The sequence below is a fragment of the Erythranthe guttata genome, chromosome 12 (genome assembly GCF_056151865.1).
Source record: "Erythranthe guttata isolate IM_541 chromosome 12, IM_541, whole genome shotgun sequence".
NCBI lineage: Eukaryota > Viridiplantae > Streptophyta > Magnoliopsida > Lamiales > Phrymaceae > Erythranthe > Erythranthe guttata.
The window spans coordinates 8,375,297-8,398,593 of NC_142544.1; the positions used below are offsets into that span (position 1 = coordinate 8,375,297).

The 23,297-nt window shown below is 34.1% G+C and overlaps 3 protein-coding genes across 3 annotated transcripts; 1 reads left to right on the forward strand and 2 right to left on the reverse strand.

Moving 5' to 3' along the window:
* The first annotated feature begins 565 nt into the window (after positions 1–565).
* LOC105965797 (putative prolyl 4-hydroxylase 10) lies at positions 566–4,243 on the forward strand. The gene is made up of 8 exons (XM_012990352.2): positions 566–979; positions 1,067–1,151; positions 1,614–1,711; positions 2,309–2,406; positions 3,052–3,181; positions 3,274–3,461; positions 3,775–3,855; positions 4,060–4,243. The coding sequence occupies exons 1-7, from the start codon at positions 768–770 to the stop codon at positions 3,846–3,848; spliced, it is 885 nt and encodes a 294-aa protein (XP_012845806.1). The 5' UTR covers positions 566–767; the 3' UTR covers positions 3,849–3,855; positions 4,060–4,243.
* A 2,761-nt stretch (positions 4,244–7,004) lies between these two features.
* Positions 7,005–8,911, reverse strand: LOC105958094 (sugar transport protein 1-like). The gene is made up of 3 exons (XM_088826258.1): positions 8,725–8,911; positions 8,287–8,609; positions 7,005–8,186 (listed from the first exon to the last, which is right to left on the reverse strand). Exons 1-3 carry the CDS (start codon positions 8,855–8,857, stop codon positions 7,080–7,082), a joined length of 1,563 nt encoding a protein of 520 aa, XP_088682384.1. The 5' UTR covers positions 8,858–8,911; the 3' UTR covers positions 7,005–7,079.
* A 10,750-nt stretch (positions 8,912–19,661) lies between these two features.
* On the reverse strand, positions 19,662–21,630 carry LOC148766385 (sugar transport protein 1-like). The gene is made up of 3 exons (XM_088826973.1): positions 21,444–21,630; positions 21,006–21,328; positions 19,662–20,905 (listed from the first exon to the last, which is right to left on the reverse strand). The coding sequence occupies exons 1-3, from the start codon at positions 21,574–21,576 to the stop codon at positions 19,799–19,801; spliced, it is 1,563 nt and encodes a 520-aa protein (XP_088683099.1). The 5' UTR covers positions 21,577–21,630; the 3' UTR covers positions 19,662–19,798.
* Positions 21,631–23,297: the final 1,667 nt, after the last annotated feature.

Here is a 23,297-nt window from a genome sequence, read left to right on the forward strand (position 1 = left end):
AATTAGAAGAAAAACAAAAAATAAATTAATTTATTTTCAAATTCTTCTTCTACAGTACATTTTCTCGATACTTTTTTAAACATGATTTAATTGCTACAGTTCATTTTATTTCATCACAAATTATAAACAAACATTATTTTAATTCTCAAATTATTTACTGAGAACCTATTTCCTCAAAATAAAATAAAAATAGCTCCCAAAACGAATCCAAATATTTTCTTACATTTTCAAAACATATTATGGAAGTGTATAATTTAATTTCATTCAAGTGGGACGCAATGCCGTGTGCAAGATGAAAATATAGTTGTATAGCTTGATACTAGTTGTCCATTAATCCTGTGGGCTACGGCCGCAGGTACTAATAATAAATTTTATGTTTAAATTTTTAATTGTCAAAAATGCAAATTAGTAAAAAAAATTTAAAAAAAGATTTCATCACCGGTTCAAATTAGAAAATAATAATAAATTAAAAAAAAAATGAACCACCGACGTCATTAATTATATTAGATACAGGAATCAAATTAGAAAACATTTAATAATGACGTCATTTTTCATCCAGATTCACATTTCTCATCAGTAAAAAAAAGAAGAAAATTAATATACCAAATTAGAGTTGACCAACTGCAAAAAAAAGAAAATTGAAGTTACAAATCCAGAAATGTACACGTTGATTAATTAATTAATTGATGAAGCTTCCGAATTTCTACATCTCCGCAAATCCAATTTCATCTTCACCAATTCAGATCCTCCGAAAATTTTGAAGCGCGATGGCGGTGAAGGGGAGGCAGCAGTACGGCAGGGTTGGGCCGCGCAAAACGTCGTCGTCGACGTTGGTTCTGTACGGTTTGATAATGCTGTCGTTGCTGATTGTGATCCTTTTAGCTCTGGGAATTCTCTCAATTTCCAGCAGCACCAACGCCTCGAAAGATTCCCCCAGAGCGCATGATCTCAGCTTCATCTCTCACAATTCAGCCCACTCGTAATTCACCTCAACTTCAATTGTGCGTTTTTTGTTTTAATTGATTGGATTTTTGATTTAATTTTGGGGTATTTGATTGCTTTTCAGAGATGATGGAGATGAGGAGAGTAAGGATCAGTGGCTTGAAGTTATTTCTTGGGAGCCTAGAGCCTTTGTTTTTCATAATTTCTTGGTAATTTGTCTCATTTTTTTATGTTATTTATTTATATATTTATACTTTTCGAGTTTAAAGATTTATTATTCGAATGCTGTATTTAGATCTCTGATATATGTTAAAGATGGACTTTTTTTTTTTTTTTTTTATGGCTGGAATTGCTGATTATATTGCATTTTAGATCTTTAATTGAGACACTCTACAGACTACATGAAGACGATGATTTTCGGGGTGAGGTTTGGGTTAATTTTGTCAGCAGAAAGCAGAACTTGTTAGTTTCGGTTGTCTGATATATACTGCAGTTGATGACTTTCATCAATTCTATCCGGCTTGAAAATTGGTGTTTTATGAACATTGATAATCGTGAAAATGAACGAAATTAGAGTCGGATAGATTTTATGCTTAACTATTGCTGAATTACATAGTTTGTCGCGCGGTATTATTTTTGCTGAAATTTTTGTATCCTTTTTTTCTCGGCAGTCAAAAGAGGAATGCGAGTATCTCATTAGTATCGCCGAGCCGCATATGGAAAAGTCAACTGTTGTCGATAGTGAAACCGGGAAAAGTACAGATAGCAGGTTTGCCAATTCTACATTACTTTATTGCTTGATGTTTAAGTCAAACTCAGCCCAAAACGCCTTATTTTGTTCATCGTTATATGGTCTATTCCTCTGAAAAGTTAAATGACGATGCTCGAATCCTTTCTCATTTACATTACTCCACGACCAACGTTCTAGTTTGACATTATATGTTCTGTTCTTACCAAATTCATATTTAGATTCAGTTCCGCACTTCGGTTTATCGATTTTTATGAGCTAAATTTCAATTGTGAACAAAAAGATAATCATTCTCAACAGTCAACACTGTCCTATAAAATTTTGAGTTTTAGCAGGCAGCCAGGTGGGACCCGATTCCGAGTCCCCACTTTACCCTCTCGTCGAAAGAAATCACATAATCTTAAATTTAACTTCTAAGTGAGTCAGTTGAAATCTCACATTTTAGATATTCACCTCCAATTTCCATTGCATTTTTACTCACTTCAAATCAAATTCACTCTTATAGCAATAGAATTTACTTGACCTCAATCTGGCTTATGTAATTTCTTTTCATTTCAAAGAAAATTGAATATAGTGTCGTATTCTTTCGTAACTTTTTCTAATGCTCTTTCCGTGCAGAGTACGTACAAGTTCCGGTACATTTCTTGCTAGGGGACGTGATAAAATTGTACAGAGAATTGAGAAGAGAATTGCAGATTTCACCTTCATCCCTGTAGGTATGCGTTTTAGTGGCGGTTTGATGTCAAATTTGAAGTGTAAGATGAAATTATTTTCTAGTTCTTTTTTTGCGTGACTTTGAGTCACTGGATGCGATCACAACCAGTTCTAGTCGGAAGTTTATCTTATATCAGGTGGTAGTACAGTAGAACCTCGATAAATTAATAACCTCACTTAAATAATAGTGTTCCTCGGTCCCGACTCGTTGAAAACGTATTAAATTATAAGTTCGATAATTTTAATATTTCGCAAAATTAATAGAATTTTGCTGGTCCCGACTGTATTAATTTATAGAGGTTTAACTGTACTTCCATTTTCTAAAAAAATATGGTTAAGCAAAGTTGGTTGTATGTTCAGGGATTCTTTTGAAGTAAAACAGACAAATCCAGAACGGATAAAATTTATATTCATAGGGAAATTGCTATGAAAATAAAATTTATTCGGATTCGTATGCAACTGCACTATGATTTGTTTTTTTCTGATAGCAATTTTTCTACCTTAATTTCACCTTCAGTATTTTATTTTTACCCTTCACATTTTGATACTATTGCGCATTGCCCCATTTTATTCGACTTTCTTGATTTATTTCATATGTTGTAAATTAACATTTTAGAATCCGAATAAACCTACTTTATAATCATCAGAGCATGGCGAAGGCCTTCAGATCCTTCACTACGAAGTAGGACAAAAGTACGAGCCTCATTACGACTATTTTATGGACGAATTCAATACTCAAAATGGCGGTCAACGCATTGCTACTGTTCTGATGTACTTGTAAGTGACTTTTTTTTTTCTCTTTCGACTCCCACAGCTTAATCTGCACACACACACACTCTGTTCTTAAATCTCCGATACAAATTGTACAGGTCAGATGTTGAAGAAGGGGGTGAAACAGTATTCCCAGCAGCAAAAGGAAATATTAGCGCTGTTCCATGGTGGAACGAGCTATCTCAATGTGGGAAAGAAGGACTCTCTATTAAACCAAAAATGGGTGATGCACTACTTTTCTGGAGCATGAAACCTGATGCAACTCTTGATCCATCAAGTTTGCACGGTCAGTTTTTGTTTAAGGATACATATATATATTAAGGGTTTATTGCAATTAGTACCCCTGTATTATACGAATTGCTAACAAACTACCCGTGTTTTTTTTATTGGCGAAACCCCCCCTATTTTTTTAGCACAAAACCGCCTAAATAGGGGTACTAATTACTATAAAAAAAAAATCATAGGGGTATTTTGCCAATAAAATAACTTGGGGTAGTTTTTTTTAGCAATTCAATATAAATATTAATATGACACGTAATTTATGTAACTATAAATATTACATGCGTGCTCCTTTCATGAAATAATATGGTCTGGTGTAGGTGGCTGTCCTGTTATAAGAGGGAACAAGTGGTCATCTACGAAATGGATGCGTGTCCATGAGTACAAGGCCTAATTTACTGGTGAGCTTTTACGGTTTTGATTTTTCGAACAATAATCTAATTAAATTTACGAGCAACTTTTAATATTACACAATACTTATTATATGCTGTTTCGTGTTGTTATAAGCTTTTATTTGATGCATGTTTGTCTTCTAAATAGTCTGTTATGAATTCATGTGCAAGAATATATCCAGCACTTGACATCAATGATTGATTTTGTGGCAGGTTCCGTAAACGAGGTTGTTGAGCTCTTTTGCTTCGGGGCACCAAAACGAGGATTAATGTACTATTATACTTAATTTACTTTCAGAGCTAACCCTTTTGTTGGGATACGATACCAGTACCACCATCTGAAGACAGATCTCAAAGAACAATTTATTTATTTTAAATTATTTTTTTGTGTGGGAAATTTTGATGTTAGTTTAACGCATATTTAAATACTTATGGTATTTATTTTGAGATATAATAAATTAATGAGCAGATACGGAATTGTAAAATTAACAACAAATAAATTGAAGCATATATATGTTTTTGTTCGAACCCCTTTAATTATGTTTGTGCAGTAAGGAACAGTCGTGTCGTCTATCGGATATAACAATTCACCGTGTCTTCACCAATATTGCACTATTGGCTTCGGGTGAAGCAGAAGCTGCACCCAACACCCATCAAGAGCTTAATATAGCATGTACAATGATACGTGAAATAATAACTTAGTATATTAGTCAGTGGAATATTTCAATAAAACTTATTTGTTTTAGATAAATTGCATGAATTTAGGATTTTAGTTGCATTCCATATTCTTAGTGGGTAGTTACATATTCAGTTTATTGTAAACACTATTTATTAGGGTGAGAAAACCGTAGCAGGGGATATGAATTAATGCAGAAACAATTCTTCTCTTTAATCTTCTGATTATCTCTATTTTCTTATACTCTTTTCTTAATTCCTCAAATTCTCGTTCCTAAAAGTCTTGGAACATATCAGTGGTATCAGAGCCACGTTCCATGGAAACTCGAAATAAATTCAATGCCGAATTTCGTACCGAGGTTTTCGAAATCCTTGCCAAACATGAATCGAATTTCGATCAAATACACAATACCCTTCAAATTGTCCTCACCGAGCTTCAAGCTCTAAGGACTTCTTCCAACCAACCTAAATCTCCCGACAATAATGTTAACCCCTTTGCTGTGGGAGAATCTTCACAAACAGGCAAGCAAAATCCAGCCGTAGCTACAACACGCGCATCTCCAACTCTTCTTCAAAGTACAAATCCGAAGCTACAATTTCCGAGGTTTACTGGTGATGATCCCATGGGGTGGATATATAAGGCGGAGCAGTATTTTGAATTTCAAAATATTCTAGCAACGCAACAAGTTCAACTCGCTTCCTTTCACCTTGAGGGGATTGCCTTGCAGTGGCACCGGTGGTTAACAAAGTTTCGAGGACCCTTATCGTGGGACGAGTTTTCCAAGGCTGTTTTGAGCCGCTTTGGTCCAACCGATTATGAAAATCCTTCTGAAGCTCTCACGCGTCTCAAACAAACTACAACAGTGGTTGTGTATCAGGAGTCCTTCGAAAAATTATCCGACCAAGTGAACGGTCTTCCGGAAAACTTTTTAATCGGTTGTTTTATTGCAGGTCTTTCCGATGAGATTCGCCTTGATGTGAAAATTAAACAGCCGAAATCTCTAGTAGATGCGATAGGCGTTGCAAGACTCGTGGAGGAAAGAAACATGCTGCAACAAAAATTTCCACAACCCATTCGCTCACAAACTACACCGACAAGCTCGAGAGTTACAACCAATTTCACACCGGGAATCTTAGGCCCTCCACCCACCACATCAAACAACCAGCCAACAATTGACAATCCAAAGATCTCGCCACCCACCGTCACAAAGTTAACTGGTCAAGAAGCCCGTGAACGGAGACAGAAAGGCCTGTGCTACTATTGCGACGAAAAATTCACACCAAACCATCGTTGTCAACGACCTCAGTTATATATGATCGAGGATGTGCCATTCGAGAATTATGATCCACCAAACAATCAAAACGACCCCTTACACATTTCCAGGTTATATCCTTGAGGACAAGGATATTTCGAGCGGGCGGGAATGATACGTGAAATAATAACTTAGTATATTAGTCAGTGGAATATTTCAATAAAACTTATTTGTTTTAGATAAATTGCATGAATTTAGGATTTTAGTTGCATTCCATATTCTTAGTGGGTAGTTACATATTCAGTTTATTGTAAACACTATTTATTAGGGTGAGAAAACCGTAGCAGGGGATATGAATTAATGCAGAAACAATTCTTCTCTTTAATCTTCTGATTATCTCTATTTTCTTATACTCTTTTCTTAATTCCTCAAATTCTCGTTCCTAAAAGTCTTGGAACATATCATACAACTAGCGAAAACTTAGAAAAGTATATATTATCACTTCTTCCTTTTCCTGTCTGTATATCGAGAGCCGTTGTCTCCTATTTTATAAATACGAAAATATGACCGTTGTGACCATATTTTATAGCCAAATTTAGATCACTGATTATCATAGTAACCCAAAACACAATATAAAATAAGGCTAAATAAACAGTCAAAATAAGTTAACGAAGAAAACGATTTTTGATTAAAATACTAAACAATCCACCACTTATTTTAATTAAAACTATAGATTAAGAAAATAATAATAATCAAGCTCTTGTGCGAATATTATGATTAATCAACCTTCATTCAGTATAATTTTCTTCCCATACTAAAATCAAAGTGGAATCTGCTTTTAAGCCGTGATCGGATCACGTAGAATTATATTAGGCTCATAATACTTTAAGTGTCCCAAATTAGCTTCTCAAACCAACATATTAAGGGCCGTGTGGTTTATCCAATTATTCACCATGCTCTAGAGAACCCAATATTATTCTTGTAGAAAGCGGTCTCACTTTCACACCATATAGGTGACACATATAATTATTTTAAGATATTTAGAAAAAAACAAAAAATTGATGTTAGTTTAAAGCATATTTAAATACTTATGGGATATCTTGAGATATAATTTAAAAAAATTGAACAACAGATGGAAAAAATAAATATATGTATATTGAGAAAAGATAAACTGTTTCGTTCCTACTCCAACTAATTAAATTTAAAACTAGCAACTCCTGACATCTACGTCTAAATATTTATATACAAAAGCAGGAATTAGCAATAATAGAAAAATAAAACGCAAGAGTACGTTCCCTAGATATATCAAACTCGGTCTCTCAATTTGCTCATGGCGATGGCCTTATTGACAGGGTCATTTGGCTCATTCATAAACCTCTTCCAGAACCAATGGCTCCTCCAGACCTGCGTCATCTCCTCGATCGGAATATTCTTTGTCTCCGGCATGAAGAAATAGCAGAACAATGTCATCACCGCCACGAAGAATGCAAAGAATATGAATAGACCGTACTTCATTGAGCAGAGCATTGTGAGGAAGCATTGCCCGACTATGAATGTGAAGGCCATGTTGACGGCCACCGTTATGCTCTGTGCAGCCGACCTGACCTCGAGAGGGAATATCTCGCTCGGGTACAGCCACCCCAGCGGTCCCCACGACCACGCGAACCCCATTACGTACACGCATATGCACACGACCACCACAGCGGCGAACCAAAAGGGTATATCCGTCACGTTTCCCGACACCCCGAATCTCCACCCGATTAGCCCCGCTATGAGTGACTGGAAAATGAACATTTGCACGCCGCCTTCGAGGAAGAGGCTCCTCCTCCCCCACCGATCGGATCCATAGATTGACACTCCGGTGGCAAACATGTTGACAACGCCGGTGATCACTGACGAGATAAGTGAGGCGTCCGAACCGAAACCGAGGCTCTGGAAGAGCACTGGAGCGTAGAACATGATGACGTTGATTCCGGTGAACTGCTGGAAGAAAGGGATGAGAATGGACATGGCAAGTTGGGGTCTGTAGCACTTTGTTCCAAAAAGATTCCTCCACGGACTCTCCACGAGGTCTGCTTCGTTCTTGGCCGCCAGCATGTCGTTGAATTCGGCGTCCACGTCATCAACGCCACGTATGCGCTTCAGAAGGGCTTTGGCTTCAATCTCCCTCCCTCTTTGGACCATGGAGTTGGGTGTGTCGGAGAGGAAGAAGGAAGCGATGAGGATTATCACGGCGGGGACTCCGGCAAGGCCCAAGCTCAGGCGCCACCCCCAGCCGCCGCTAATCTTGGCCGTCCCGAAGTTGATCAAATTGGCGCATAGTATCCCAATTGTGATCATCAACTGGAAACAAATGTTGAACCTTCCACGGTAGTTGTACGGAGACATCTCGGAAAGATACAAAGGCACCGACTGCACACGTTAATTCAAGAAATTAATTGGGTTTAGTAAATTAAATATCATGCATAACCATATTTAAAAACAGAGAAAAATAAATAAAAAAATAAAATACCTGATTAGCAAAGCCAATGCCGATGCCAAGTAGAATACGGCCCAAGATGAGCATGGATAGATGGACAGCACCGGCGTTGAGGGCGGCGCCGAACAAGAAGATAAATCCGGCCATCATCATGGATATACGACGGCCGAATTTCTTGGTGACCTCCCCCGCGGCTAAGGAGGCGAAGAGGGCAGCCAAGTACAAGGAGGATGTGAACAATTGGAGTGTAGGGCTGTTAAACTTGCAGTACTGGTTGGTCGACGTGATCGATTGTTGCCTCTCGTAAACGTCGGGGAAGAACTTTTCCAAGAAAGGCGCCATAGAAGTCACCCCACCTAATAATTCAAGAAAGACAGATTGGTGTCAAAATAATTCATAAGAATATATCATATATATATAGATAGATAGTAATTCATAAGGATTATAAGTAGGAGGTATATATATACGTACCAGATATACCAAGATCGTAGCCAAAAATCAAACCACCGGCGGCTCCGGCCAAAACAGTTAGGAGAACATAGGGTGTGAGTTTGCCGGGGTACGAAGGTGGAGGACTTCTTCCGTCAAACGAAACACCACCCATTGAAACTAATTAAAACTAGATCAAGAGAGAGAGAAAAGAGGGGCGATATATGTATACGATATATCAAATTAATTAAATTATGCTATGAGAATAACTGGGCAGTTGTATATATAGGGAGAGAGTAGTTGTATTTAGTTTAGGATAGGAGTCTCTCTTGCATGCATGCGCTTAATATATTATACTAATTAAAATATATTTTTAGTTATCCTATTATAAATCCATTAGTAATACTCTTTATGGATTTAGGATAGGAGTCTTGAGGTGTTTGAAGTTTGAACAACCATGCATAAACACAAAGATATATTATATGTCTTCTGCGGTAGAATTGCATAGCAGCCATGAGTCTATTTTAAATACTAATCTTAATTTAAATTAATCATTATGAATTAATTAAACCATATTACTAATTCATCTATATTTTAGTTCTTGTTAAAATATGTTTACGTTTTTCAAAATAATACGAATAGGCGCGGGTCATACAACAGCCGGTTCTAGCAAAACACACAACAGTTATCGATTTGAATGAACTAAACTTGTGGGTCACCGCCAATGATATTACTGTCTTGCCTTGCAGGCCAAGACAATATTATTAATGAAAATAATATTTTTCTTAAAAAGTCAATGCCGAAGACCGGCGGTTAACAGCATCTGACTCGCCGGGAAAAAAAATTCTGAAAAAAAAAATATTTTCAAAATAAAAAATAAAAAAATAAGTTGACGCCCGAACACAGACGGTGTCCAGCCGTTGCGCGGTCAAAATTGGTTGATTGGTAAAATTGAGTGTAAATCATGAAATTGGAGTTGAATTATGGTTTCAAATAGTTGCGGATAATTTTGGTATATATAAAAGAGTTTTCCTTATTTGCAAGTCATGGACATATTTGTCATTTACCCTTTAAATAAATGACAAATAAACCCATAACACATGTATTTCTAGTGTTTTTATCTTACAAAAAAACCCACTACTTACAAGTTTATTAAAAATCAAGGCAAGGGTATTTTTTCGGATATAATGGCCCCTGTTATAAATTGGAAATTAAAAAGCCCTACGCTCGCTTTTCATGCTTTTTGCGCGATTCTTCTCTCTTCTCTCCCAAATTCTTCTATATACCTGTGCATCTGGGAACTGAGCTACATCTACCTGTTTCACATCGGATCTCGCCGTTTTATACGGCCGTCCTCTCCAACTTTCACCATCAATCATATTATGGATGGTATTTTAGACAAAAGACAATGGGTATGGGTTTATTTGCAAGACTATTTTTTGTGTGGACCTATGGGCATTTAAGTCCCTTGTCATGGGCCTCTTTGCCATTCGCCCAAAAATCTAATAATATATAGGAGATAAAAATCTAAATTAATATTTAGGAGATACAAATCTAAAATAATATTTAGGAGATACAAATCTAATAAAAACAAATTACAAATATGCCATTAGGGTTTTTTTAAGTTGCCCTAACTTTTCTTTCTTTTATATACACTAGTAATTGTACCCGTGCGATGCACGGGACAACAAATTGCATTGTTTTGATGTTGTAAGAATATAAACAAACGTTTGATGTATCGTATGATCAAAATTCTATTATACTGGAACATTATTAAGTATACTACACACACAAAAAAAAGGACATAACTTTAATGTTGAATAATTTTCCAAATGAATTGAATCAGCTAATACCAGTAGATTGAAAATTTGAACCAGGAAAAAAATCATCAATTATATCTTCCATGTTGAGCTTAAAAGTAATTAGATTTAATAACTAAGTTAACATAATCAAAACTAAACTATCGACAACATACCATCGTAAAAGGCCATCTATACATCTTGCATCGGAACTAAGCCCTTCTCCACTGCCTCATTTTAAGGCTGTTTTGCCACTGGAATTAACAATTGGAAAATTAAGAAACAAAAATAAATATAAACAATAAATTAAATATTGCATACAAACAATAAGTCTTGAAAGTCGACTTCCAATAGCTTGTGGCTCCGCCCATTTTTGGTTAATTTTCTCAAATCATCCCTTTCAATAACATGTCCAATAACATATAAAATAAAATAATTGTTATACATAAAATTTGAAAACATTGGTATAAATTAACAAAACACATAATTTAACAAAATGAAATTACCTATAAGCTAGCCATGATGGAAAAATATGTAAACTAATTACCACACATGCAATAGGATGAAGAAGAAGATAAGAAACAAAATCTAAAGTCATGTTACCAAAAGAAGAAGCCTTATGTAGGGAATAAATTAAAATTCAAATGTTGCAGACATTCTGTAAAACGATGTCACAAAATCTGCTAGGGATGAAAATCAGATTTATTTACCATTTTTTGTAAAAATCGAAAATCAGATTATTATAAATAATATCTAGGAGAATTTGATGAAAATCGATAATAATATTTAAAATAATATTTCGGAGATAAAAATTTGATAAAAAAATCAAAAAATAATATTCAGGAGATAAAAATCGAAAATAAAATTTAAAATAACAGTTAGAAGATAAAAATTTGATAAAAAATCGAAAATAATATTTCAAATAATGTTAATGAGATAAAAGTTGATAAAATATTAATTAGAATAATATTTAGGAGATAAAATATTATTAAAATCAAAATTATTATTTAAAATAATATTTAGGAGATAAAAATTTCATAAAAATCGAAAATAATATTTAGGAGAAAATAATCTGATAAAAAATGAAAATAATATTTAGGAGATAAAAAACTAATAAAAACATGATAAAACTCGAAAAAAATATTTAAAATATTATTTAGGAGATATAAATTTGATAAAATCCGAAAATAATATTTAGGAGATAAAAATCTGCTAAAAGTTGAAAATTATATTTAAAATTATAGTTAGGACTTAGGAGATATAAATTTGATAAAATTAAAAAAAAAAATATTATTTATAATAATATTTAGGAGATAAAATTTTGATAAAAATAAAAAATAATATTTAAAATAATATTTAGGGGATACAAATATGACAAAATTCGAAAATAATATTTAAAATAATATTAAGGGGATAAAAATTGAAAGAAAATTACAAATATGACATTAGTGTTTCTTAGTTTTGCCCTAGCGTTTCTTTCTTTTATATATAAGATGAACAAAAATTGAACCACTATATGAACTATGAACAAAAAAAATTGTGTAGAAGGAGCCGTCGGATGATAATACTCGGATAATTAAAATCAAAAATCAGATCTATGTACCTTTTTTTCCAACGACAATGTCACTGTTAATATCAAACTACTGTACGAACTATGAACAAAAACAATTGCGTAGAAGCAGCCGTCGGATGATAATAATCGATGATAATAAATAACATAAACTAAAACATTCTAAAGAGAGAACAAATTGCAAAATAGCTAACATTTTATGAAGCCACAAATATTTTGTTGAAACGCAAAGAGATAAAAATGGATGGAGAAGTTGAGAGGTGGGATATATAAGAACAGAAAACACAAACGTGTTGAAGTGGAAGAGAGAAGTTGAAAGTGTTGAGAGTCTTAGCCGAAGTCTTTGGGAAGTTGGGGGAATCCATCTTTGTAAATAAATTAGGCATGTTTTCTTTTAAGGGATTATTTTGGAGACCCCCCTCATATTGAAAATATATATAATTAACTACCATATTGTTTACACCCTAGTGCAAACCCCATTCATTTGGATAATAATTTGACATACCCCTTAGCAGATTTGAAGTAGCCCGAACACCCTTTTAAATTAGTTTTAAACCCTAGCCAAACTCATATCGGTCTATATCTTCCTCTCTCAACTCCCAGATCAAAATCCCGCCCCCAAGGTCTCTAACCGGCAATGTTGCTTCCCAGAGTCATAACTCTCGCTCCGGTCGTCGAAATTTGATGGTTTAACTACAATTAAATTCCTCTCGTCGAGCTCTTTCTTTTGGTGGTTATTTCCTTTAGTTTGGAGCTTTGGATATGTTTATGCAATTCATTTTCAGTCGATGCGTATTTCGACGACGGTGGGTCTTGCCGGAGGTGTAATTTGTGTTCCGCCAGTCGAAATTTGACGGGTTACCCACCGCTGGGTTCCTCTCGTCGAGATATATATTTTGATGGCAATTTCGTTCATTTTTATATTTTCATATTTATTTCTATAATTGTTTTCATTTGTCACTTCGGAACCTTGGGTGGTTAGCGGCGGCTAGGGTTTTGGTAGGTCGGCGCTCGGGGCGAAGAGCCATTGGCGGTTTGGTCTACAATTCAAAGCATTTTGCCGCTATGGCCTCTCTCTCTTTCTCTATCTCTCAATTTGTTGATTTTTGAGTGTTTTGATGTTTCTTCATTTTTTGTTGATTTGCACTAAAATAAGTTTTTTGTTTCGATTTTGCAACTGCAGCTTAATGAAAGCCATTGATCCTCTCCTTGAAGGTGTTAAATTTTTTTATTGAAGTTACATCTGTTTCAAGTTACAGTATTCAACAGATTGTATACATGACTGTACATTACTATATATTATTATACATTACTAGTTACATATAGTAACATGTAGTTACATATGCATATATTTGTGTATTTTCGATTTGTATTTTATTGGTTTTGAGGTGATTTATAACATAAATGTTAAAATTTGTAAATTTTTGTTCTTGAGGTTTATGAATTTCTTTTGTCTAATCCAGTATTCGTGTGTATATATAACTGATCGACTAAAAATATTGGGTAAAAAAAAAAAGAACATACGAATTACTATAGTTTACTACAGTTACGTATAGTTATTTTTCAGTTCAGTAAACATATTGATTTAAAAAAAAAATATTGAAAAAAAATAAAAAATAAAAAAAAGAAAAAAATTAAAAAATAAAATATATAAATTAAACAAACAGGTTTAAAAAAAAGGAAAAAAAAAAAGAAAAAAGAAAAGAAAAATAGTAATAAATAAATCACTGAAAATTCTTAATGCAGGTATGAAATACTGAATGCAGTTTGACCGAAAATTGAATATTATAGTTGTATAGTACCTTCGCCTCTCCAGTGGGGTATGTCAAATGATGATTTTGGCTTGAGTTTATCTCTAGTTTATTTGGTACCCACGGGTGAATATAAAATAAGCCCTTCTTTTAATTGGTTGTGCATTAGAGATGTTTATAACTGAAAATTAGGAGTGATTGGGTTAGAAATAGGACATGGTAGCCGAGTAGATAAAAATCTAAAATAATATTTAGGGGATAAAAATCTAAAATAATATTTAGGAGATAAAAAAACTAATAAAAAATTAGGGTCAATGGCAAATATGACCATGACAAGGACATTTTAATCAAAAAAAGGACATCTAACTTTTTTATCTTCCAAATAATTGCAGCTCATTCAAACTTATTTTGCAAATAAGCAAAACCCTTTTATATATACCAAAATTACCCTCAATTCCTCAAAACCCGAATTCAACTCCAATTACATGATTTACACTCCAATTTAGCACAATTTCACTAACTAACCAATTTTGACCCTTATTCCGATTTTGACCAGCCACCGACGGAGACCGCAGGTCAGCCGCTGTTGACTTTTTCTTTTTCTTTTTTCAATTTTTTTTTTCTGAATTTTTTTTTTCTGGCAGGTCAACCGCCTGCCTCCGACGTTGACTTTTTTTTAGTTATTTATTTATTTTTTTTGAAATCTTTATTTTTTTCAAATTTTTTCTTTCGGCAAGTCAACCGCTGTTGACTTTTTTTTTTTTTTAAATTTTGTTTTTCTTAAAAAAATTATTTTAATTAATTACTGTCTTGACTGCTAAATTACTGTCTTCAACAGTAATTTAACTGTCGATCACAATAATTTAACGATCTGAGTCATTAATATTACTGTCTCACGTGTTGACGTTTTGTTTTTTTTTTTTTTTTTTTTTTTTTTTTTTTAATTTTATTGTTTCTTAAAAAAAATATTTTAATTAATATTACTGTCTTGACTTCTAAGTTATTGTCTAAAACAGTAATTTAACTATCAGAGGCAGTAATTTTACTGTATTAATTAATTTAATCGTCTTGACCTGCAATTTTGCCTTATTCGACCATAGTATTACTGTTTCCGTCTGTAATATTACCGTAGCATGCAATAATATTACTCTTTGGGGCAGTAATATTAGTAATATTACTGTTGGGACAGTAACATTAGTAATATATTGTTTTGGTATCCAATATTACTATTTCAGACAATAATTTTGTTGTTAACACAATAATTTAGAAAGAAAAAAAAAATTAAGGTCGGAGATTGGCGGTCAACGACGGTTGACCGGACGGAAAATTCTTTCAGAAAAAAATAGTTTTAAAAAAAAGCCAAAAAAAAAAACGACGTTGGAGAACCGCCAGGTCAACGCGGGAATCTTGCTGGAAAAAAAAATTCAGGGTCAAAAAAAGAATTTTTTTTTTCAAATAAATATTAAAATGGGGGTTAATGAGATATGTTTGTTCAAATCTAGGGTCAATGTGTAATTTGAGGAAGTTAGAGTATAATGGATGAAATTGATAGAAATGGGTATGGTTTTATTTGTAAGATTGTTTTTTTGTGTGGACCTATGTGCATTTAGTTCCTCTCATGTTGAATCAACGGCTCCTTCGACCCTACACCCGGTGATAAATACCGGGCGGGTCTTCTGCTGCCACGTGTTTTTTTTTTTTTAAAAAAACCCCTAAAGATATACGCTAGCCGGAAATATATTATATAGATACAAAAGAAAAAGGACAGGTGGCAGCAGAAGACGCACTCGATGTTTATCACTGGGTGTAGGGTCGAAAAAGTCTTGAATCAACATAATTTGAATTTAGCACAATAACTTCCAACGGCAAGTTTGTTTGGATTCAAAATGAATTGTGTACAAATGCCAAATTTTATACATATTTGGAAAAGTCACAATTAACTTAAAAAACAAGGGCATATTACAAATAAACCCATCAATGGGTACTTATTCATAAAGAGATCCAGACAAAAATCTCCTTTACGAATAAGTCCACACATGGTCCAGATTTTTATAACCCCTCATACTTTAATATGCTCCAATTTCATCCTTAACTTAATTCAACTTCAATTTGACCCCAAATTTCACAAATTATTCAATTTTGACCCAAAACTTTTTTTTTCAAAATTTTTTTCCCACCGGAATCCGGCGGTGACTTTTCCACTTTTTTTTTTTTTTCTTTCTTCCGTATTCCGGCGTTGACTTTTTTAATTTTTTTTTCTTTTTTTTTTTTTTCTGTAACTTTTTTTTCCCCCGTTTAAATAGCAATATTGCTGTGATTGACAGTAATATTAACTATATTGCTGTTAAACACAGTAAAATTAACTAAACTATAGTTTAACACAGGAATATTTCTATATTAATCTCTAGCACATCTTATATATAAAAGAAATATATTTTGACCTATAACCCTCGACCTAAACCTATGGGTACTTTTGACAATTCATATCTTAGCAGTTTTTCATACGGTTTCTCAATAAATAAATAAAATAAATAAAAATTGCCCTCTCATTTGTACAAAATTGAATACACGATGAATATATATAAAACATAAGCTTCCGTATTTCATGGTTACCAATAAAATGAATTACGATCATTCTTTAACCGATGCAGTAAAAACTAAACACACGATCTTTCTTTAACCTCTGCAACCACGATCTTCATGAGGGACACGATCTCATCTCAATTCTTCATTATCGTACAAATTTTATAGATTCCCTGTGAGATTCCATTGGCTTTTGACATCACTGCTTAATAGTTAATTCCCTTGTTTATCTCCATTCTCAATATTCTTGCTTATCAATAGGTTCGAACACTTCTATTTCCCTACAAATCATTTATTGCCATATCTGATTTAGATTTATGTATTCTTTTCCCTTGCTCAAAATTGCTCTGTTATTTTTTTTATTTTGGTTTTGTAGATACGTATTTTGTTTAAGTTTGCTTACAACATATAGTCTGTGTTTTGCTTTTTCGCATGTTTTTGTTGGTGGCGATAAATTAAATTATATGTGACCGTCCTCAAAGGTTTCTAGAATTCGTATGTGTTTATTTTATGGAGTTCTGTTTCCTTCATTTTTTTTCTTTCCGCTGCGCTGCAGGTTAATTTTGTATTTCCCCTTTCTTCGAGCAATAACAACCGACATAGAACGAATTGCTCTTCTTCAATTTCTCTTCTCAACCGGTGCAACTTCTCTTCCCCACGTGTTCTCTCACCTTCCCAGGCACATCTCAGTTTCTCTCTACTGGCATTATTTCTCCATCATCGAATTTTTTTGTTTTTTTGTTGATTTTGATGTCCCTTCTTTTCAATAATTTATTTTCATTTTCTTTGATTTGAAGCAAGCGAGCACTAAGATTCGAGTGTTACAAGATTTGTGCTAAACAATGTATCTTTTCGTCTTATATCCTTAGAATAGCAACTTAGCGGAGAAAAAATATTTTTAGCTGTCGTATTATTGTAGCATGTAATTGTCTTATTCTTCTTCTTATAACAAACACTACAAAACCAAGTGGGCAAATTTTGTACGAGCCAGTCACAACAAAATTTAGAATAAAAAGAAAAATCAGAATATTTCAAGGATATTTTATATATTTGATGAAGTAAAATGGGATCAAATATTTATCTCTCTTCTTCTTCATAAGTAACTAGATGTAATGTTACTTTTACTTATGTGTTCAAGACACATACTTCAAATTAACGACGGTTGACCGGACGGAAATTTTTTTCAGAAAAAAAGAGTTTTAAAAAAAAGCAAAAAAAAAAACGACGTTGGAGAACCGCCAGGTCAACGCATGCAGGAATCTTGCTGGAAAAACAAATTCAGGGTCAAAAATATTTTAATATTATTCAATAATTTTTTTATTATAATTTTTATTGTCATGTATTTAAATAATTATTTTCTTCCGTTTTGCAATGGCACCCGTGCAGCGCACTGGTATTGTTATTAGTTAATATTAACACAACAAAACTCATTATTATTGTGTAATAAAGTAATATTACAATGTTGACCGTTCAACAAATGTAAACATAATAAAAAAAACCAAAAGAATTAATATTAGTGTGAGTGACAGTAATATTACTAAAGCAACAGTAATATTACCGTCAACCACAGTAATATTACAATAATAGACAGTAATATTATTACGTTACTCCGTGAATAACTCAAACAAACAAAAAATCCAAACAAAATAATAATATTGATGTGGTTGACAGCAATATTACTATAACAACAATAATATTACCGTCAACCACAGTAATATTATTGTGTTTACAGTAATATTACAATAATAGACAGTAATATTATTACGTTACTCCGTGAATAACTCAAACAAAACAAAAATCCCCAAAAAAAATAATATTGATGTTGTTGACAGTAATATTATTGCATTTACAGTTATTTTACTATCAACGACAGTAATATAATTACGTTGACTTGTCAACAAATCAAAGAAAATAAAAAAAATAATAAAAAATAAAAAATAATAATATTACATTAATTTACTACCAACGGCAGCACAATTACATAAATGTAATGTCAACGGCAGTACAATTACATTAATTAACTATCATTGACAGTATAATTACGTTAATTTACTGTCAGTGACAGCACAATTACGGTCAACGTTTAGCGGCGGACGTGGAAAAAAAAAAAAAAAAAAACTTAAAAAAACACTAAAAAAATTCAACGCCGGAAACCGGCGAAAAAATCCGGAAGAAAAGAAAAAATAAAAAAGTCAACGCCGGAAACCAGCGAAAAAATCCGCAATAAAAGAAAAAGTTGAAAAGTCAATGCCGGAATCCGGAGGCAAAAAAAAAAAAAAAAAAATTGGAAAAAAAATTTGGGTCAAAATTGAGTAATTTCTTAAATTTGGGGTCAAATTGAGATTAAATTGAATTTTTGTGGATAGAATTGATAAATTGGGGGACAATTAAGAATTGGGTATAAATGGTTGAGGGTAATATTGGGATATACATGAATGTTTCCTTTAGTCATAATAAATATTAAAGGGATAGGCTTATTGTAGGGGTGAAAATTGGAATGAAATTTCCGAATTCCGCCAATTCCGATCCGAAAATATCCAAATTTGGAACCGCATTTTTCATTCCGATTTCCGAAGTTCCGATTTCCGATTCTTCCGAATTTAATTGGAACGGAATTGGAATGATATTTAAAATTTTCGGAAATTCCGATTTCCAATATGATTTTAGTTCCGAATATTTTAATGGTTTTTCGAAATATATAATGTAGTTTTATGATATATTTTGTAATTCCATAATAGAACTTATGTTATATTTTATATGGAAAATATAAATAACGAAGGATCAAGTAAATTAAAACATTATATTTAAAAATTAATTGGTATAAGAAACTTTGTGTTGCATTTTTACTTATAAGAAAATCTATGTTTCAAATTTTCAATTTGTTGTTCCTACATGTATTTTTATTATTGCGTTTTCTCGAATTCTCTTTTGGATTTTCTTGCAAAATTTCAAAAAAGATAGAAAAATATTGTGAAAACTAATGTAATTTCCGAATTTGGAGCATAAATTATAAATTAATGTAATTTCCGAAATTTCCGAAATTCCGCTGATTCCGAGGCATTCCGAAATTTGGAACCCATTTTTTACTTCCGAAAAAAATTGGAAATTTTCCGAAAAAGCTATTTCCGATCCATTCCGTCCGATTTTCACCCCTACTTATTGGTGAAAGAGATATATCACCTAGAATAATAAACATGCTTGGTTGGGGACTTTTGCATAAAACCCCAAAAAACAAAACATGAAAAAATGTCATATATTGAAGAATAAAAATATATATATATATATTGAGAAACGATAATATGTTTCGTTCCTCCTCCAACTAATTAAACTATCTACGTCTAAATATTTATATACAAAAGCAGGAATTAGCAATAATAGAAAAATAAAACGCAAGAGTACGTTCCCTAGATATATCAAACTCGGTCTCTCAATTTGCTCATGGCGATGGCCTTATTGACAGGGTCATTTGGCTCATTCATAAACCTCTTCCAGAACCAATGGCTCCTCCAGACCTGCGTCATCTCCTCGATCGGAATATTCTTTGTCTCCGGCATGAAGAAATAGCAGAACAATGTCATCACCGCCACGAAGAATGCAAAGAATATGAATAGACCGTACTTCATTGAGCAGAGCATTGTGAGGAAGCATTGCCCGACTATGAATGTGAAGGCCATGTTGACGGCCACCGTTATGCTCTGTGCAGCCGACCTGACCTCGAGAGGGAATATCTCGCTCGGGTACAGCCACCCCAGCGGTCCCCACGACCACGCGAACCCCATTACGTACACGCATATGCACACGACCACCACAGCGGCGAACCAAAAGGGTATATCCGTCACGTTTCCCGACACCCCGAATCTCCACCCGATTAGCCCCGCTATGAGTGACTGGAAAATGAACATTTGCACGCCGCCTTCGAGGAAGAGGCTCCTCCTCCCCCACCGATCGGATCCATAGATTGACACTCCGGTGGCAAACATGTTGACAACGCCGGTGATCACTGACGAGATAAGTGAGGCGTCCGAACCGAAACCGAGGCTCTGGAAGAGCACTGGAGCGTAGAACATGATGACGTTGATTCCGGTGAACTGCTGGAAGAAAGGGATGAGAATGGACATGGCAAGTTGGGGTCTGTAGCACTTTGTTCCAAAAAGATTCCTCCACGGACTCTCCACGAGGTCTGCTTCGTTCTTGGCCGCCAGCATGTCGTTGAATTCGGCGTCCACGTCATCAACGCCACGTATGCGCTTCAGAAGGGCTTTGGCTTCAATCTCCCTCCCTCTTTGGACCATGGAGTTGGGTGTGTCGGAGAGGAAGAAGGAAGCGATGAGGATTATCACGGCGGGGACTCCGGCAAGGCCCAAGCTCAGGCGCCACCCCCAGCCGCCGCTAATCTTGGCCGTCCCGAAGTTGATCAAATTGGCGCATAGTATCCCAATTGTGATCATCAACTGGAAACAAATGTTGAACCTTCCACGGTAGTTGTACGGAGACATCTCGGAAAGATACAAAGGCACCGACTGCACACGTTAATTCAAGAAATTAATTGGGTTTAGTAAATTAAATATCATGCATAACCATATTTAAAAACAGAGAAAAATAAATAAAAAAATAAAATACCTGATTAGCAAAGCCAATGCCGATGCCAAGTAGAATACGGCCCAAGATGAGCATGGATAGATGGACAGCACCGGCGTTGAGGGCGGCGCCGAACAAGAAGATAAATCCGGCCATCATCATGGATATACGACGGCCGAATTTCTTGGTGACCTCCCCCGCGGCTAAGGAGGCGAAGAGGGCAGCCAAGTACAAGGAGGATGTGAACAATTGGAGTGTAGGGCTGTTAAACTTGCAGTACTGGTTGGTCGACGTGATCGATTGTTGCCTCTCGTAAACGTCGGGGAAGAACTTTTCCAAGAAAGGCGCCATAGAAGTCACCCCACCTAATAATTCAAGAAAGACAGATTGGTGTCAAAATAATTCATAAGAATATATCATATATATATAGATAGATAGTAATTCATAAGGATTATAAGTAGGAGGTATATATATACGTACCAGATATACCAAGATCGTAGCCAAAAATCAAACCACCGGCGGCTCCGGCCAAAACAGTTAGGAGAACATAGGGTGTGAGTTTGCCGGGGTACGAAGGTGGAGGACTTCTTCCGTCAAACGAAACACCACCCATTGAAACTAATTAAAACTAGATCAAGAGAGAGAGAAAAGAGGGGCGATATATGTATACGATATATCAAATTAATTAAATTATGCTATGAGAATAACTGGGCAGTTGTATATATAGGGAGAGAGTAGTTGTATTTAGTTTAGGATAGGAGTCTCTCTTGCATGCATGCGCTTAATATATTATACTAATTAAAATATATTTTTAGTTATCCTATTATAAATCCATTAGTAATACTCTTTATGGATTTAGGATAGGAGTCTTGAGGTGTTTGAAGTTTGAACAACCATGCATAAACACAAAGATATATTATATGTCTTCTGCGGTAGAATTGCATAGCAGCCATGAGTCTATTTTAAATACTAATCTTAATTTAAATTAATCATTATGAATTAATTAAACCATATTACTAATTCATCTATATTTTAGTTCTTGTTAAAATATGTTTACGTTTTTCAAAATAATACGAATAGGCGCGGGTCATACAACAGCCGGTTCTAGCAAAACACACAACAGTTATCGATTTGAATGAACTAAACTTGTGGGTCACCGCCAATGATATTACTGTCTTGCCTTGCAGGCCAAGACAATATTATTAATGAAAATAATATTTTTCTTAAAAAGTCAATGCCGAAGACCGGCGGTTAACAGCATCTGACTCGCCGGGAAAAAAAATTCTGAAAAAAAAAATATTTTCAAAATAAAAAATAAAAAAATAAGTTGACGCCCGAACACAGACGGTGTCCAGCCGTGGCGGTCAAAATTGGTTGATTGGTAAAATTTAGTGTAAATCATGAAATTGGAGTTGAATTATGGTTTCAAATAGTTGCGGATAATTTTGTTATATATAAAAGAGTTTTCCTTATTTGCAAGTCATGGACATATTTGTCATTTACCCTTTAAATAAATGACAAATAAACCCATAACACATGTATTTCTAGTGTTTTTATCTTACAAAAAAACCCACTACTTACAAGTTTATTAAAAATCAAGGCATGGGTATTTTTTCGGATATAATGGCCCCTGTTATAAATTGGAAATTAAAAAGCCCTACGCTCGCTTTTCATGCTTTTTGCGCGATTCTTCTCTCTTCTCTCCCAAATTCTAAAGAGTGAACAAATTGCAAAATAGCTAACATTTTATGAAGCCACAAATATTTTGTTGAAACGCAAAGAGATAAAAATGGATGGAGAAGTTGAGAGGTTGGATATATAAGAACAGAAAACACAAAGGTGTTGAAATGGAAGAGAGAAGTTGAAAGTAGGGCTGGGACTTTGGGATCGGGATTCGGGATCCCGTCCCGTCCCGAATGGAATTTTACTATTTGGGACTAAAACTTCGGGAATTCGGGATTATGGGATTCGGGATCGGGATTAGAAACAAATACGGGATCGGGATCGGGAATTGGTTCAATCCCGATTGGGATATTTTAATCCCGAATTAGGAATTAAGAAAAAAAAAAACTAATAAAACCACACACACACACACACACACACACACACACACACACACATATATATATATATATATATATATATATATATATATATATATATATATATATATATATATATATATATATATATGAGAAATACAATATAATATATCGTTGCAACTTATTTTTAAAATTTTTAAATTTTATTTGTTCCAAGTTTTGTGGTAAAACTAAATAGTGCAAGAACAATAGTATGTATATAATATATTCAAATTGGTTTAGTGTATAAAAT